Source organism: Lichenostomus cassidix, chromosome 12 (assembly GCF_008360975.1).
Source record: "Lichenostomus cassidix isolate B80296 chromosome 12, HeHo_3.0, whole genome shotgun sequence".
Classification (NCBI taxonomy): Eukaryota; Metazoa; Chordata; class Aves; order Passeriformes; family Meliphagidae; genus Lichenostomus; species Lichenostomus cassidix.
Window position 1 is genome coordinate 5,720,133 of NC_139493.1, and position 16,402 is coordinate 5,736,534.

Consider the following 16,402-nt stretch of genomic DNA (forward strand, 5'->3'; position numbering starts at 1 on the left):
ACTGAGCCTTGCGCAATCGCTTTGATACCATGTTAATGACGGGCTTGTGCAAGTTTTTCCTCGGGACTTGTACTTTGTGTCCTCTCCCGTAACAACCACCTGGAAAACGCAGCTAAGAAGCGACTGCAGAGGTGCGCAGTTTGGAAAATCCTAGAAACCCTGCCGGGAAAGCGAAGTTCTGCCACCCCCCGTCCCCTGGAACACGAGCATCTCCGGGGGCTGAGCTAAGCTCTCGCTCCAGCCCCTCTCGGACACGGATGATTCCCGCCGGGGGGTTCAGCCCGCCAGAGCCCGGGGGGCGCCGGCAGCAAGCTGTCCCTTCGGGAAAGTTGTCCGTGGGAGCGGGGAGGAGCCGTGCCGGGGGCGGGGAGCGGGCGGGGGCCGGGCCGGGCCGGGGCGGGCCGTGCCAGGGCGCCTGCGCCGGCGGCGCGGAGCGCGGCGGAGCGGGACGGACCGAACTGGAACAAAACAAACGGCGCTTTGTATCGCCCCGAAGGCTCCGCGCCCCGCGCAGCGCCCGCGGAGAGGGGCGGCAACGCCGCGCGGCTGCCGGATTTGCTTTTTGCAGCGCTTTTAAATTATTTTTTAATTTTTTTTTTCCTTTATAAGAGGGGAGAAGGGACGGCGCGGAGGGGCGGGCGGGAGGCGGTGCGCGCCCTCCGCGGGCGCGGAGCCGGGCGGGCGGTGATGGCCTGAGCGGGCGGCGGGTCCGCGCCCCCTGCGCACCTGCCGAGCGCGCTCCGCGGGCGCGGAGGGACGCGCAGCGCCATGTCGCGGGTCGTGCAGAAGAAGAACCACTGGTCCAGCCGGGTGCGGCAGTGCGCGCTGACCCGCGGGCCCGGCGGGCAGCTGGGCTTCCCCCTGCTCGGCGGCGCGGAGCACGGCGAGTTCCCGTACGCGGGCGCGGCGGCGGGGGACGGCGAGGCGGCGCTGAGCGAGGGCGAGCTGCTGCTGGAGGTGCAGGGGGTCCGCGTGTCGGGGCTGCCGCGCTACGACGTGCTGGAAGTGATCCGCAGCTGCAAGGATCCCATCGTGGTGAAAGCCGTCCGACAAGGTGCGAGGGGAGCGCGGCGGGACGGGGGGAGCTGGTCCGCGCTGCCCGCGGGCGGTGCGGGGCTGGGCCAGCGCGGTGCCGGGGGTGGCGAGCATCAGTCCCGACGGTCGCGGACGTGGATGTCACAGAGCACCCACGCGTGTGCGCCCCTTCTCGTCCGGACCCGTCCGCAGCCGCCCCGCGGCTCCCTGCCCTGCGCTAAGCGCGGCGAGCAATTGCGTGAGACTTTCCCAAAGGCACCGCGGAGCCGCCAGCGCTCCCTGCGGGAAACCCACGCGTGTCCGGGGCAGCCCGGTGTCCGGCTGACCCGTGGAGAGGCTGAGGGAGCTTCACAGCTGGGGAAATGGGGTAGGGATCCCCTCCTCCAGCAGCTGAGCATCCTTTGGAGCTGCTGAGTGATGAGTGCAGACTTGTTCTGAAAGTGCAGTGCGTGTTTGCTGGCTGCCAGCGTGGGAAGAAAAAGCTTGGACCCTCCTGCATCTTCTCTCTCTGGCTGAAAGGCTGCCCAGATTTACCTTTTTTCCCCCTGATTTGCCCTAGGTGAGGGCACATCTGTGCTGCCAGCCTGCAGCGCACAGGTGAAGGAACAGACAGGTAGCTCTCCCGTTGGGCTGAGGAAGAGGATAGGAAGAGCTCTCGCATGCTGGATTAAAACGATGCCACTTCACATCCCTGTGCACTCAACAGTCGCTCAACAGGTTAGCTAACAGGCCTGGCTAATGGGCTTGTGATTTCCAGGGCAGGACTTCAGTTTAGTGCCAGAAAACTGTCGGTGCTGCCGCAGCCACCGAGGCTGGCTGGATGGGCAGGAGGAGCAGGACTGCAGCTGGACAGCCGGAGGTGTGAGAGACAGAGGAGCACCCCGAGGTCAGCTCCAAGTGCAGGAAGGAAGGGAAGTTTTCCTTGTGTTGCCCAGGAGATTCCTTAGGGGAAAGTTTATTTGTCATCCAGACGTGTGTGAGTCCCAAAGGCAGGGGTTTCACTCTGGCTTGTGGTGCGAGAGGGTTTTTTTTCTGTACTTGCTTCAACCCAGCCGGTAGCTGCAGACAGAATTTATGGCCAGCTGGCAGGACTGTCACCTGAAGTCTTGTCCCTGCGCTCAGTGATGAGCTGAGAAGGGCTGCAGGCACTTGTTTTAGAGCCATCCTTCAGAGCTCCAGAGCGGATCACAGCGATGGGGTGAGCCATGGTGTGCACTCCCCTTCCACCACCTGCCCCACAGCTCGTCCACCAAAGCACAGCTACTCGTTCCAGTGCTTCCAGGACTCTGTAGAAATATCCCAGCAAACACTGTCAAACTCTCCAAAAAACCAGTTTTCCTTTAACTAATGCCTGTTTTCCCTGCTGTGTTCACTGGGAAGTGGGGAGGGAAGCTCAGCTTGCTGGTTTCCCTGCCTGGGTGGGAGGGGGAGAAAAGCATGAAGAAAAGTATGAGGAAATTAGGCAGAGTTTTTTTTTCACATACTGATTGTTTTAGCAGAAGTATTAAAATACAGCTTGTGGTGTTGCAATGTGATCGGTGTTGGTGGATGTAGAAAGGTGTGTATAAAACTCTTCCCAACCAAACAATTTGTGATCAAAGTTTTTGTTACTTTGGAAACATGAGTTGAAACACATCCTGTGAATAAAATGCAATTGACAGAACTTGGTGGTAAATGTGTCTCAGCTCCAGGATATGGTCAAAAGATGGGGCAGAGAGCTGAGTTTTGGTGTACTGGTTGGGTTTACCTGGAAAGTGGGAGACAAGGGTTCAAAGCCCAAAGTCAGGGCAGGCACTTAAACCTTGGACTGTTCTCATCCAGAGCTAAGAACTAAACCCCTGGTTACTGTGGAATTGTAGTTTCTTTTTCTTTCTTTTTTTTTTTTATTTCCCCATATTTTTAAAAATGCTTTATTAGCCAAGAATGTGGAATAGAAATAAATATTTGGTTTTTAAATCACTAAATATTTTTGTGGTCTGGAAAGCAGTTCTCTGTGCCTGTCACTGATAGCCTGGCATCTGCATGCTGCTCTGTGCAAAGCAGGGATCTCCCTCATGTATCAGAATCATAAGCATAGAAAAGGAAACTATTTTAATTAAAATGCATTACTTCTGTTTTGATTAAAAATCTCATTAAGGGAATGGCAACTGTCATTCAACAGGAAGTGTGTGGCACTAGAGCAGACAGCAAAGGAGTGTGCAGATAAGATTGTAAACATGTTTTTAACTATGATTTTCCTCCTCCTCCCAGTTCATAGTGCCTAATTGACTGGTGCTGAAGGGCTGGGGCAATATTAGCCTGGAAATGTATACATTTTATTGCCTGTCTGTTTCGTATGACATTTACAAGGCTGGAAAAACAGGAAATTTACTATAAATAAGTCAGTCATGCAAGCATGAGCAGAGAAAATAACGGTTCTGACCTTGCACTTGGTGAAAGAGAAGAGACCAGGATGTGAAACGATGTGAAATGTAGGTGGAATAGGCTGTGCATGGGCTTTATCATCAAACCAGGCTTTGTAGACTTACAGGTTCACAGGCAATATTTCTTTTCTTGCTTTTGTGAGTGGTAAGTTTGAAAAGTAAGTACAAAAAAGGGGGAGCTTCTGGGAAATCTCTTAATGGGAATACTGGTATTTAATACTGCTCATGTGGGATTTCTTGGTCCTTGGCTTAGCCTGGGAGAAAGAGTGAAGAAAGCTGAAGAACTTTAATGAAGCTTTGCCTTCCTTTTCCCCATATGCACCCTCTTTTGCTGCAACATTTGAGAAGAAAACTGTACCATTAGAGTTGCCTGTTTTTGGGGGGAGAAAGAGAGGGAGAATCTTGCTGCCATGTATCTTAGTAACTTTCAGAACTGTCAAATGTGTGAAAAAAACCTCAGTTAACATGTAGTGCTTTTATGAGTGACTCTTTCCATCTTGCATCTGTGCCTAAATTCTGATGAAATTGGCAATTAACTTCTGTGGAGTTAATAAATGTGTTTTTATTATTACTTGGTCAGTGAGTATGGAATTAATAGATTGAATTATTGGAGCAGTGGTCACATATTCTTGTGTAAAGCTGGCATTGCCTTAACACAGTGATTTCCCAGCTGTACTGTGAATATTGTAGCTTCCTTGAATACATTTCACATTTGTCAAAATAGCTCACTTTGATAAATTGATGATTGATTGCACTGGATAGGTCAGTTATAGAACTGGGAGCACCATTTTTTCTCATGGATCTTGGTTAACAGAGTCCAGCACAACAGAAATTTATGGTGCCATCTTACAAAAGAGCAGAATTAAGCCTATATCTATAAGAAATGTGCCATGTTTTGTTTGAGGCAGAGTATCTGGGTTTTCATTCTGCCTCAGTGAGAGATGGGCACATGCAGAGAGATTTTCAGCTTTTTTAGCTCCTTGGTTCAATGACCTGTGCCAAACCATGCCAAGCCAGTTGGTTGGTATGGGAAACTGTCAAAGTTAATATGTTTGTAAACTTATTTTAAATTGGTTTTTTAAGTTCTCATTCCAATGCTTTGCTTCCCTAAAAAGTCTCAGAATCCCAAGCTCCAAATGACCAATTGCTTTGAAACCAGGAGGTGCTGAGAGCAGTTTATGTAATTAATAATTTTGATAGGGCTTTGCAGCTGGGGGGATCCCACGGTAGAGAGGAGTTGAGGGTGCTTGTGGGGTTTTTTTTAGCCCTGTACAGGGCAAACAGGAGTAAGCATGATCCCAAGCAGAAACAGTCACTGTTTACCCAGCGCTATCAGCTGCATTTGTTTCTTTTCAAACATTAACTTGACCCTAAGATAAATTCTGAAATACAGTGCAGTGACTCAATGCTTCAATGTCAGGCTGGCATCTGCTTTACATGAGATGTTAAACTCAGTTACATGTATTAATGTGAACAAAACCAGCTTCTTTGAAAAAGTTTGCCTGAGCTGGTATTTCAATCTTTGCCTTTTATTTTCCTGAGAGAGCTCATGAGATAATTCCTGTTTGTTATTTTGGGGTTTTTTTTTTGTTTTGCTTTGCAAGTGGTGATGCTGAACATCCCACACTGAGTGCCCATGCCTGGCATTGCAGAGCCTGGCAGCAAGTGCTGCTGCCTGTGAGGAGCAGAGCTTGGGATGGATGTTTTGGGCCAGGAAAGGGAGAGGCTGGTTAGAGACTGAGCTCTTGCTGTTCCCAGTTTACCTCTGCAGCGTCACACTTGAGCTCCAAAAAGTGTTTTCCTTCAGTCTCTGCTTGCTCAGTGCCGCTCGCTTGCACAGTGAATTCTCTCAGTCCTTTTTCCATCTGACCCAAATTCTTTTAGGACCCAAGTGGATGTCAAGTGGAGAGAAAAGGTTTGCCATGTGAAAAGCTGGGTGATGTTTTTGTGTTTTAGGTTTATAAGGCCTGATTTCAACTCAGGCTGGGTGATGGTTGGAGTAGTCACTACTGAAATGTAAAATAAAAAAAGGCAAAATGTCTTCTCTCACGTGGAGCATATTTTGCTACAAATCAGTAGCCTTCTTTCTTTAAAGAAGTACTGCATTTAGTAGTTGTAAAATGTGTATGTCTTGTACTAAAATACTGCCTTGAGGAAGACCTTATCTTTGCTGTGCCTGAGCTGACAGTGCAGAACTTGCCAGGATTTAGAAGTCGATCCTGCTGGTGGCAGAGCAGTCATCCATCCTCTCCTGAGCCACAGGGCAGCACCCCAGAGATGGGCAGTAGAGCCCAAGAGCCACATCTTGCCTGCTACAAAAATTCCCAGGAATTAATGTGATTCTTTTAATGGCATGAAAGGGGATTATGCTTTCCACAATAAAGTTAATCTTTCCACCCATTGAGATGGGACTCCTGGCTCCCTCTTTATGGCCAGTCAGATCACAGAGCAATTAAATCACAATTATGGTCTAATTATGAACAGTCATTCAACATCATTGCAAAATAAGATGTTAACACCATCCTGCATGTTGTTCCATGCTTTTAAGACCGAGTTACAACTCCTGCATGAGTGAATTATTGACCTGCTATCGTGAGATTTAAGATTCATCTTCCATGTTAGAAATGTAAGGACTTTTTTTTTTTCTTAACAGGTTTGAAAGCCAAACCAGCAGCAGCTCCTTGTGTTCCTGGGTTTGGGATTGTCATTTTCCTCTGGTTCAGCTCAGGCTGTGATCATTCATGCATCTCTTCTGGCTGCTCCTGTATCTCTTGATCTGATGCCTGAGAAGCACACTTGCTCCTTTGGCAGGGTATGCATGCACAGGGAAACATTTGCCCCAGGGCAGCTACATTAAGGTGTAAAGATATGCAGAGCAGCGCTTTTGTGGCTCTGCAGAGCCCATGATTCGGGCCCTCTCTCATTAGATTTCAGCATGGCTCAGTTTGAAGTGATGTGGAAGCTGAGAAGATGCTGCTGCCTCAAGGGCTTTTTCTGTCACGTTAGCAGGGTCTGGGCTGTGGGCAAGGGCAGGATCCTTGGGACCTCTGCTGAGGCTTTTTAAAGTAATTGGCCAAGTTTTTTATTTGCATTCCTTTACTTAGCTCCAGACACGAGCTATGCCTGCTAGTTATTTCAGGTGTTTGGGTTTTTGGTTTTTTTTTTTTTTTTTTTTACACTTCCTCTGACTTTGACTGGAACTTGTAAATCAAGGCATTTGGTTTTGATCTTTGTGTGCTGCAAGTGACTTAAATTTCTTGGTGAAAAGCACAGAGTAGTGGCTCTCTACGGGCAAGAGCCATGAATTTAAAAAAAGGACTATGAAGAATTTGAGGCAAAGTGTTATCTGAAGGCAGGGATCCTTGCTGTGAGCACTCAGTGGTACTTGGAGGGCTGGGACTCAGACTTCTCCATCCTGTCTGAGCTCCTTCCAGCTCCACATCCCAATTCCTGGAGCAGCAAAATGCAGATCCTCCTGCTCCACATTTCTCCAGAGTTTTTCTCTAGCTCGGCTGTGGAAGAGATTTATTTTTGCCTTTCAGAAGCTGAGTATGGAGTGACCTTTTTGCACCAAGGGCACATGGATGGGTCATCCCCCCTGTGATCTCTGAAGATCTGATCCTCTGCCTTGCCCTGTCACCAGAGGCATCTCTTGCAGGACACGGAAAGCAGCAGCTTCTCTCTCCATGCTGAGTGACAGCACTGCTGAGTGTGCAAGAGCAGCTCCTGCAGAAACATCCTTTTCACCACTATCATCGTTTTCTCTGTCTCTCTTGACACTTGATATTTTGTTTTCTCAGTTTATATTTCGGTCTGGTGCAGCTTTCCTCGGTGGTTTGACAGGTAAGGCTCAGAGCTGGCAGCCCTGGGAGATCCACAGAATCAGTGCCTTTGATGACTTAAGTTTGGGGCTTCCTGCAAGGATCTGCTGTTGGGAAACAAACTTAAGCCTAGGCTATCATCCAGACTTTGTTATCTGCTGATCTGAGAGGGAGCTGTGGAAAAGGCTGCCTGTTTCCAGAGCACTTTGGCAGCTTTTGCATTGGGCTGGTATGTTGGCAGATTGGGATCTTTTATTTATTTTTTTTTTCCTTAATTGTAATTTTCTGCTTTTCCTTCTGAACCAAATAGGTGGGCCAGCATCCCTTTTGGCCCTGCAGGAAAAGCATGGCTCAGGGTAACTGGGATATTTTAGTTGAGATCCACCCTTCAGTTTCCAAAGGTCACACACTCCATCCATCCTCCCTCTTGTGACATTTTAAATGGTTTCCAGAGCTATTCTGCTGCTACAGGCTGGAATGATGGCATCGTGCTCTCTGTTAGTCCCCAGCCCTGGCTCTGGCATCATTTGTGCTGAACTGTTTTGTGTTAACAATATTATTTAAACCTGCAGATATTTTTCTTTAACTGCCCCTAGTAGACCTTGGAGAAACAAAATAGTTTATTCTTCAGGTCCTGACGTTTTGGGTTACGTTTTTACACACTTGGCTATTGGCTAAAAACAGTTCTAGTTTTTACAGTTGAGAGGGCTTGTGTCGTAACTTAAAAGAAAAATAAGTTTGTAAAAAAATATTTATTGAATTTCATTACCTGTCCCTTATTAGACTAAACAATAATGCTTATTACACAGTGTGAAAATAATGCAAAGTGCCCTGTCTTCATAATGGAACAGGAAATCAAAACAAACAAAGCCTTTGGGATGACTTGCAAAGTGGAACAGATGCCCTTACAATTGCAAGGCATTTGAATAAGGAATCAGTTTTGCATGGTTTGCTAATCCTTCAGTAAAGAGTTCATTGTCTTGGATTATACATCTGTAATTTTGGAGCCCTCAAGTCAGTGTCTCAGTACAATTAGGGTGGGAAGAGACTGACTCCTTTCTTCATATCCTTAATCTCTGGCTTGTTTTTTAATAGGAAAACCTCAACTCTGGGTTTTTCATTTAGTCATTAACAAAAAGGCCTTTGAGAAAGAAGCTGCCTAAAATCCAGCCACTCCCTCAACACAAACAAAGCTGTGCAGATATTGTGTACTTTCAGAAAACCCCAACTTTGATGTTCAACCTGTCTTATTCCAGTGGTGCAGATCCTGCACTAAGTGGGTGTTAGACCAAACTGATGACAGACACAGATGTCTCGGAGTTTTTTGGATGCATAAGAGAGGAAAGTTAACCTCCCAAACAGGCTGAACTGGACAGGTGAGGGCCTGGGCTGCAGAATAACTGGGAAAAGACTTTTCTTAAAAATAGCAATGCCCATCCTCCTCCTTCCCAAAGATGCAGCTAGAACTCCTAGTTTAGCAATTTAAATGGCAGGGATACAGGTGGATGTTCCTGGGGCTTGGACCTGCAGAGGAGCAATTTACTGGAGCTTTGTGGGAAGCCAGGGATGGCTGGAGGAGAGGTGGAGAGAGCAGCAGGAGATACATAAGCTTTGAGTTGGGGAAGTTTCCATGCTCACTGTGGAGGTGTTTCTGATGCTGAGGCTGTCTCTGAAACCAGGCTGAGTGTTTTCTGCAGGACCAGCCAGGAGCAGGGCTCTTCACAGCTGGTGACAGTCCCCAGCCCCAGAGCAGTCCTGCCCACCAGCTTCTTGTTCTGGGCTGACAAGAGAGCTGGAGAGGGACTTTCTAAAAAGGTGTGTAATGATAAGATAAAGGGAAATGACTTTAGGCTGAAAAAGGACAGGGATAAGTTAGACACAAGGAAGAAATTCTTCACTGTGAGGTGATGAGGCCCTGGCACAGGCTGCCTGGAGAAGCTGTGGCTGCCCCTGGATCCCTGCAGGTGTTCCAGGCCAGGAGCAGCCTGGGCTAGTGGAAGATGTCCCTGCCCATGGCAGGGGTGTCAGAACTGAATAATCCTTAAGGTCCCTTCTAACCCAAACCATTCTGTGACTCTGGTGCAGCTTTGCTGTTGACTATCCTGTTAGGATGTGGTGCCCAAAATAACTCGTTCTGCCCCAGGACAGTGTGTGGCTCCCCTGCATGGCACAGGGACAGCAGGGGACATGTGGCACAGCCCAGCCCCGGGGGTGCTGATCCCAGTGAGCTGGGGGTGAGAAGTCTGTGGTTTGGCTCAATTTGGGGACGCTGCTGTCTCAAAGCTGAGTCTCCTCTTCACAGTGCTGCTGCCTGGGGAAAGCACAGGGAGACAGGACCCTGGTGGGGCTTTGGCAGCCACTGCTGCAGCCCAGGCTTTGTTCTCTCCCTGTCCTGAGGCCGAAAGAGGGATTATTCTGGTGCAAAACAAAGAATCATGTCCTTCTCTTTACCCTGGTATGCATTTTTCCTTAAACAATGAAGTGCCTAATATAGAATATCTTCTCCAAGTGCTCTGATGGTGGTTGAGAGGAGCAGCAGCAGCTTGGCTGCATGAGCAAGTCCAGAGGTTCTGCTGGCTGCTCAGCAGGGACCCTGAGGATCACAGAATCTGTCATTTCTGAATAAAATCAGTGAGTTGTTTGCTTTTTGGGAGGGGATGGCTTGCTTTGTTGCTGTTAGATTGTCTTCTGCTGGTACCCCAGCAAACGCAGTGTGTTTGTTTGATGTGCAAATACCAAACTTGCTTAGCAATGGTATAGAGTGTTTTGTTAACTCTTGTGTAGTCTGTGTGCTCTGTGGAGTCCTCCCTGTCACCTACTGTCTGCTGTTATTAACCAAACCGTTTCCAGGTGGAGATCTGAGCTGACAAATGCTTTTAAACATGTAGCTTTCCTTTTTTTTTTCTTCTTTTTTTTTTTTTTTAATGAAGAGATGTGGACATGCTGAGATTGTTCACCTAATTTCATGTGGAGCTATTTTTGCCTGTTCTAAGCTACAGTCTATAAATCCCTGATGTTTCAGGAAGCCTTGTTAGCTACAGGTGGAATGAGGCAATTAAACCCCCACTGTCTGTCTCTGGCTTTCTGCAGGAGGTGTGGAAGTGCTCTGGGCAAAATCCAGATGGGCACTGAGGATATCAGGGCTGTGCTAGTCCAAGGGTTGGCTGCTGGGTGAGGTTACATATGGGAGGAAATTTTATATCTTTACACAGCCTGCAGCCAATCCAAGAGGAGGAGCTTGTAAAAATATTGTGTCACCCTTCAAAAATAGTTTGAATTCTTGGGTGAGACTCTGAGAATATGTGACAGCTGTGTATATATGAATGTATAATTAACTTTTTAACTTTAGCATCCATATTGTCAAATGCTGCTTCAGTGGAAAGTTCCAGAATGTCCTTTTCTTCACTCCTAATTTTTCCTTTTTAATGGAAACTAATCCCATGCTTTCGGCAGCTCAGGTTGTTAAACAGTCAATGCCATGGATTTTGCCACGAGTGCTAAAATTTGTTGTTGGCACAGCTATTTGCAAGCTGAAGAGTATGAAACCACCACCATTATGGCTGAGAACAGTTCCCATGCCCATTACTTCATCATGAGATGCCCTGTAAAAACACTGAATCGATCCTGAAAAAACATTTAAACCATTGTGGTGTTCCTGTGGTGAAACTGTTTCGGTGATACTTGTCCTGTAAATCATCTGCAGGAACATGTTGGTTTTGAATGATGATTTGCTCATGAGACCTCTCCAGCCTTCAGGTTATGGGATAAGGCTGCTGAAGAAGATCCAGATTCCCTTTTCCTGACAAATGCTGGGGGCAGCTGCTCTCCAGACCTTTGTCTGTGAGTCATTTCGAGAGCGCAGGAGGGAAATCCAGAGTAAACCTATAAACTTTATTTTGGAAAGGTGCCCAGTTTCATGGTGCACAGAGGTCTCTGGCATGTTAAAGGCCATAAAGTGGCATTTAGCTGCCTCATTCCAGGGGCAGGTGGCAGTTACACTTTAACACAGGGCCATTCCTTTATGAGGATGGGAAATGTGGTGAATACCTGGATGCATGATGTCAGTGTGCCAAGTGTGATGAGTCTGGGGCTCTCCTGTGCCAGGCAGTGCAAGGACCCGAAAGCTGTCCCTGCCTGGGTGTTTACAGGGGAAAAATGAGGGCTGTGGAGACCTGAGGTGGTGTGTGGAGGGGAAAAGCCAAGCACAGAGGCTGTGTGACTCACTTGGGATGTTTGTGACAAGGCCATGGGCCCACAGATCTTGGCTCCCTCTTGCTGTGTTGTGGGGCTCTGCTACTGCCCAGATCCACATTAAATCAGGGGGAAAAAAGTAAATTGCCTCAGCTGGAGCAGCTCCATTCTTCCATTGCCAGATTGTCCTGCTCAGGTGGAGTTTTGCCATAACAGTGTTTCCATAAAATACCCTACAGGTTTTTTAATTTGTGCTTGTAAAACGTACCAAAGGCTGAAATTTTTATCTGCAAAAGAGATAGCTTAGGGACTATCCAAGGTGACTTTTCCATTTATTTTTGTTTTCTGTGGCCAATTTTCCAGTTGTATTAGTTGATGCGAGAAATACCCACGTATCAGTTTTTCCAGGAGCTAAATACTAAGAGGGTTTTTTCACATAGTTCTGAGCTGGGATAGGATATCTTGGTCACATTGCAGACTGGCAAATTTGGATCTGCTGAAGTCGTTACACACGATAAAAGCCCCAGTAAAAATGAGAGTGCTTAAATTTAAGCATGTGCTAACGTAACACATTGCAGAGGGCTTTTTGTATCTTGTCTGTAAAACATGCTATAATCAGCACTGAGGCTTGCCTAAACCAGTGTGGAAATCGCTGTTTGCCTAAAAAGCCGGGCAAGTTGTCACAATCCCAGCATTAAAAAGGCTGCAGCGGATTAACCAAAACCTATTTCAAATTGATTTAGTGCGGCTGATGTGTAGCTCAGCCTGGTCATCTGTGTCCTGCCAGGGCGCTTTGAGCTGCTCTGAGTCCCGAGAGCAAGTGGGTGAGTTGGCACTGTTAGCTGGGATGCTGCTGCCTGTTCTTGCCCTGAGGATGCTGGGGGAACAAGGAAAGCCTGGCTCCCGAACTGGCAACTCACAGTTAGCTTTTATTTTCTGTATTCTCCTGCTCGGTGCAGCGCCTGCCGGAGCTGCTGCTGCCCGGATGGGATCTTGCCCCTGGCACGGAGAAAAAGCATTTTTCCACGGTGCACTGGAGTTGGCAGGGAAGGTTCCATCAGCTGCCTGGCTCAGGATGTGCTGGATGCAGGAATTCGTTGGTGGATTTCTGACAAAAGAGGGTTTCTGCTGCCTGCAGCACCTCCTGGCCCCCAGGCCCTGGGTGTGTGCTCAACAGGAAGGTTCAAAACTTTTCTTCAAAAAGTTAGGGACTTTTTTAGCGATCTTACAGACTTAATTAAAACTGCTGTTCCTCTTTTCCTGTATCAGTTGCAGATGGAGGTAGATTTTACACATAATAGGTGACTTTTGATGCTGTTCTGCTCCAGTTACTCCATTTTTATAAACATCAAGCATCTTCCCAGCAAGCTGTGGGCTTTGTCAGGCAGAGCCTGCTCCTCCCTGAGCTCTGGCTGAGGAAAGGCTTCCCATTAGCATCACCAACTGATAAACAAAACTTCATCAAGGCCTCCAAAGGACAGGCCTTTCAAGTACTGGGATGCAGCAGCAGCACTGCTGAATGCTGATAGCTCTCTGAACTGGTGGCAGAAACAGTGGTGAATATTTATTGTGTTCTTAGTTCTTCTCAAAGTCCCTGATGTAGAAGAGACTTCAGCATGATAAGACATTGCAGTGGATCGTGTTCAGAGGGCTTTTGGCCATAGAAACATTGCTTCTAGCTCAGGTTTAGCCAAAAGGTGTTCTCAGACTCAGCTCTCCTTCAGGTGGTATTGCTCATCAGTGCCCTGTAATACCCAATGAGCTTTAATTTGTAACATTTACACAAAACGTGGCTGAAGTTTCCCTCTCTTGGTGGCAAAGGTGCAATATTTGCATTTCTCAGCTCACAAAGCTGCCTTGGAACCAAGTTTAAAAAAATGACAGAATGGTATATGCATTGTCTTCCCCTCCTCTCAACTCTGCATTTCCTCCTCTCGGGTCAAATCAAACAGCAGTGACATTTCAAAGTCTTCCTGAATGGCAAAATTAGAAATGGTCCTTTTCTAAGGAGTCTGCAAGAGGCAGTTTAAACATTGCATGCAGCCGCTCCGGTAGGAAGTTGTTTAACTTGTCGAAATCTCTCTTTTACTGCAGAACCTCTATTGAAAATGACAAATTGCTTAAAGCAGTTTCCATGTTAGACTTTAAAAAATTCAGTTTCTTTCCACCCAGAACACGTGGAAGGCATTTGTGCACTTGCCTGACTGTTTCTCTGTCCTAAGGCTCACACTTTGGACTTCATGTAATTTTCACATGCAGCTGCTCGGGTTTGTTTTCCTCAACTTTCCATGGAATGGGATTTTCTCCTGCCTTAGCTTCCCTGTGAAAAGTCAAATATCTGCCTGATTCAGACTTTGGGGACCATGGAGAGAGCAGAGGAGAGACTCTCCAAGGTCTGTGCTTTTTAGAAGTGATGTTCAGAGCATTACAAAATCCATAATTTAAGCCGGAAAGTCTGGATCCGCAGCCAAGTTGTTGTAATGTCCTTTAAAAGCGTTGAGCGGTGTTAACGCTCCACAAAGTGACAAAGCATCTTTTGCTTAAACATTTTCAGCTGCTTCTCTGTAGCTGTCACTGCAGCAAAGGACATAGTGGCAGGTAGCAGACACTGAGCCAGGTAGTTGGCTGTAACTGCTGTGAAAATAAAAATTGCTCCGTTGAAAAGGTGAGCATCCTGTGACAGTGCCTTGCCAGGCTTGCATTTGGGTTTGTGAGAGGAGAGAGAGGGTGCAGAAGAGAAGAGGGTCTCCCCAGCAATGCTCAATAAATGGCAGGCTCCGAAAATCAGCTGGAAATTGTATTTCTGCAGCCTCGACAGGCTGAGATGAGGCTTTCTGTGCTCTTCCTTTCGCTTGGAGTGAGTTGCAGCAGTGTGTTGATTTGCAGAGCTGTTTTGGTGGCTCTGCTGCAGCTCCCTGGATGGAGATGGGTCTTTCCCCAGGGCCACGAGCAGGAGGTCGTGTGTGTCCCCTGGTGTCCCCAGCCCCAGCCAAAGGCAGCACCCAGGTCTGTGCAGCTGAGAGCACAAACTGTTCCCTGTCGGGCTGGGAAGGTGCTTTGCCCCGAATGGCACCAGATGAAAAGAAATCGGCATTGCCCCATTGCTCTGCTTCAGACAGCCCTGTTGCTCAAGAGGGACGATTACCGAGTTAGACAGCAGTCAGGAGGGGAGTTGAGGACAGTCCAGATGCTTTTTCTATAACTCGAAGGCATGTCATATCCTGGCATTTCTATTTTTACCCAATTTTCTTGTAATACTTTCTTTCATCTGTTACAATTCCCTCAGTTTTGGCAGGTTTGGGCTGATGTGATATTTTGACTTTGTTTTGCAGCTATACCTTTATTTGCCGTGTAACAGTTTGTTACAGTGTTGTATTTTTCTCCGAAGTGGTAGGTAAAAAAGTAACAGTTACAGATTGTCTGAGTTCTGTTTTTGTTTTTCTTTTCTCGACTGTTTTTGGAAATCAAAATCACCTCGTTGGTGTTTTGTTTGGTGTAGGATGTGTCACAGCAGACTCAGGTGAGCTGTCCTCCCGGCTGCTTTCCTGATGCAAATGCTGGTTGATATAATCTGTTTCAGGAGATAGCAGTAAAAGCAGGCACCCGCTGGCGAGAATAACCCGTTCGTGGTGGAGTGTCCTGATCGCCTGTAGGCAGAGGGCAGTTCATGCCTGGAAGCTGGAGGCTTTATGTACCTTCTTTATAGAGTTTGTTGCCTTTTGTGCAATATCAGATACTGCCTTTGGCTCTTCTTGTTACGTGAAGAGATGTCTGATCCATTTCTGAACCCTGCAGAGCTCCCTGATACCAGGCACAAAGTATTTTTTTAATGGGTGTTAAGCCTGCCTTGCTGGCTGTGGTGTCTCTGGCTAATAAAACCATTGCACCCTGCAGATACAGATATCTGTTTCAGAACCAGCTTCTTTAGTTATGTAACAACGTGAGAGCTTTAATCCCTTTCCTCTTGCAGTGGGTCTGGATCACTTTCTGCTTGTCCAGCAGCCAGCATCATCACAGGCAGCTCTGGGCTGCTGTTGTGTTTTCAGTTTCATACCCAGGGTTGATAATTAACCCATTTCTTTAATAATGGTGCCATGTTTGCTCTGACCTTTTTTCTTTCCCGCTCTCCAGTCGCAATCCAGATTAAATTCAGCTTCTTCCCAGCAAAACACTGGAGTTAATATTCCACCAGAGGTGTGCTGATAAACCCCCTTGTTACACGGAGAAAAATGAGCTCAGTGTGTTTGATTTAATATCCCAGGCCAAGAGAATGCACCACAATGTAGGAGTAAATGCCTTTAAAATGCAAGTTGAGCTCACAGGTTCAGTTTCCTGATCAGCAGTCTATGTCATAATTGACAAACAAGCAGGATTTTTAATCTGGGGAGGTATCTGATTTTTGGAGAATCCAGACCCACATCCTGGGTGAACTTGCCCTAGCTGAGAGGGGACACAGGCTCTGTCTCAGCCTCTGTTTGGAAGGGACCCTGTCCCACTTTGTTCCCTGTCCCTGCCAGGCTGGTGGCTTTCCCAGGGTGCCTGGCTGGGGCTGTGGGTCCTGGGCAGCTGCTGGAGTTGGCAAGGTCAGTTCTGAAGGCACCAAAGGCAGCGTCCTGCTGCAGCCCTGTTCTGGAGCAGGGCTGAGTGAGCAGGACTCATCCCCCTGCCAACAGGCAAACCCTGCCAGGGTTTGGTGCATTCCTGGGTATGGGCACGGCAAATCACACAGCATTAAAATTAATGAACCCTCATGCAATTTTAACTAGAATGAAAACTGTTGCAAAACTTACACACCAGATAACACCAAAGCCTATTTTACTGGGAAGAGATGGGTGTTTGTGAAGCCACTGGGGCTTAGCTCCTGCATTGCTCCCCTTTCAGAGATGACATGTTTTGATTTATCTTCCTTCCCCAGAACCTTCTCTCAGCCTT

General features: G+C 47.4%; 1 protein-coding gene across 28 annotated transcripts in view; it reads left to right on the forward strand.

Annotated features, from left to right (window-relative positions):
- The first annotated feature begins 405 nt into the window (after positions 1 to 405).
- Positions 406 to 16,402, forward strand: part of MAGI1 (membrane associated guanylate kinase, WW and PDZ domain containing 1) — a 321,207-nt gene continuing 305,210 nt past the window's right edge. For 26 of the 28 annotated variants that reach the window (XM_085072350.1, XM_085072341.1, XM_085072344.1 and 23 more), the window contains exon 1: positions 406 to 1,054. In XM_085072350.1, the coding sequence (XP_084928476.1) occupies positions 769 to 1,054 (286 nt within the window). In that variant the 5' untranslated portion in view covers positions 406 to 768. The remainder of the gene's footprint in view (positions 1,055 to 16,402) is intronic. The other 2 variants (XM_085072359.1, XM_085072361.1) reach the window with 1 other exon arrangement.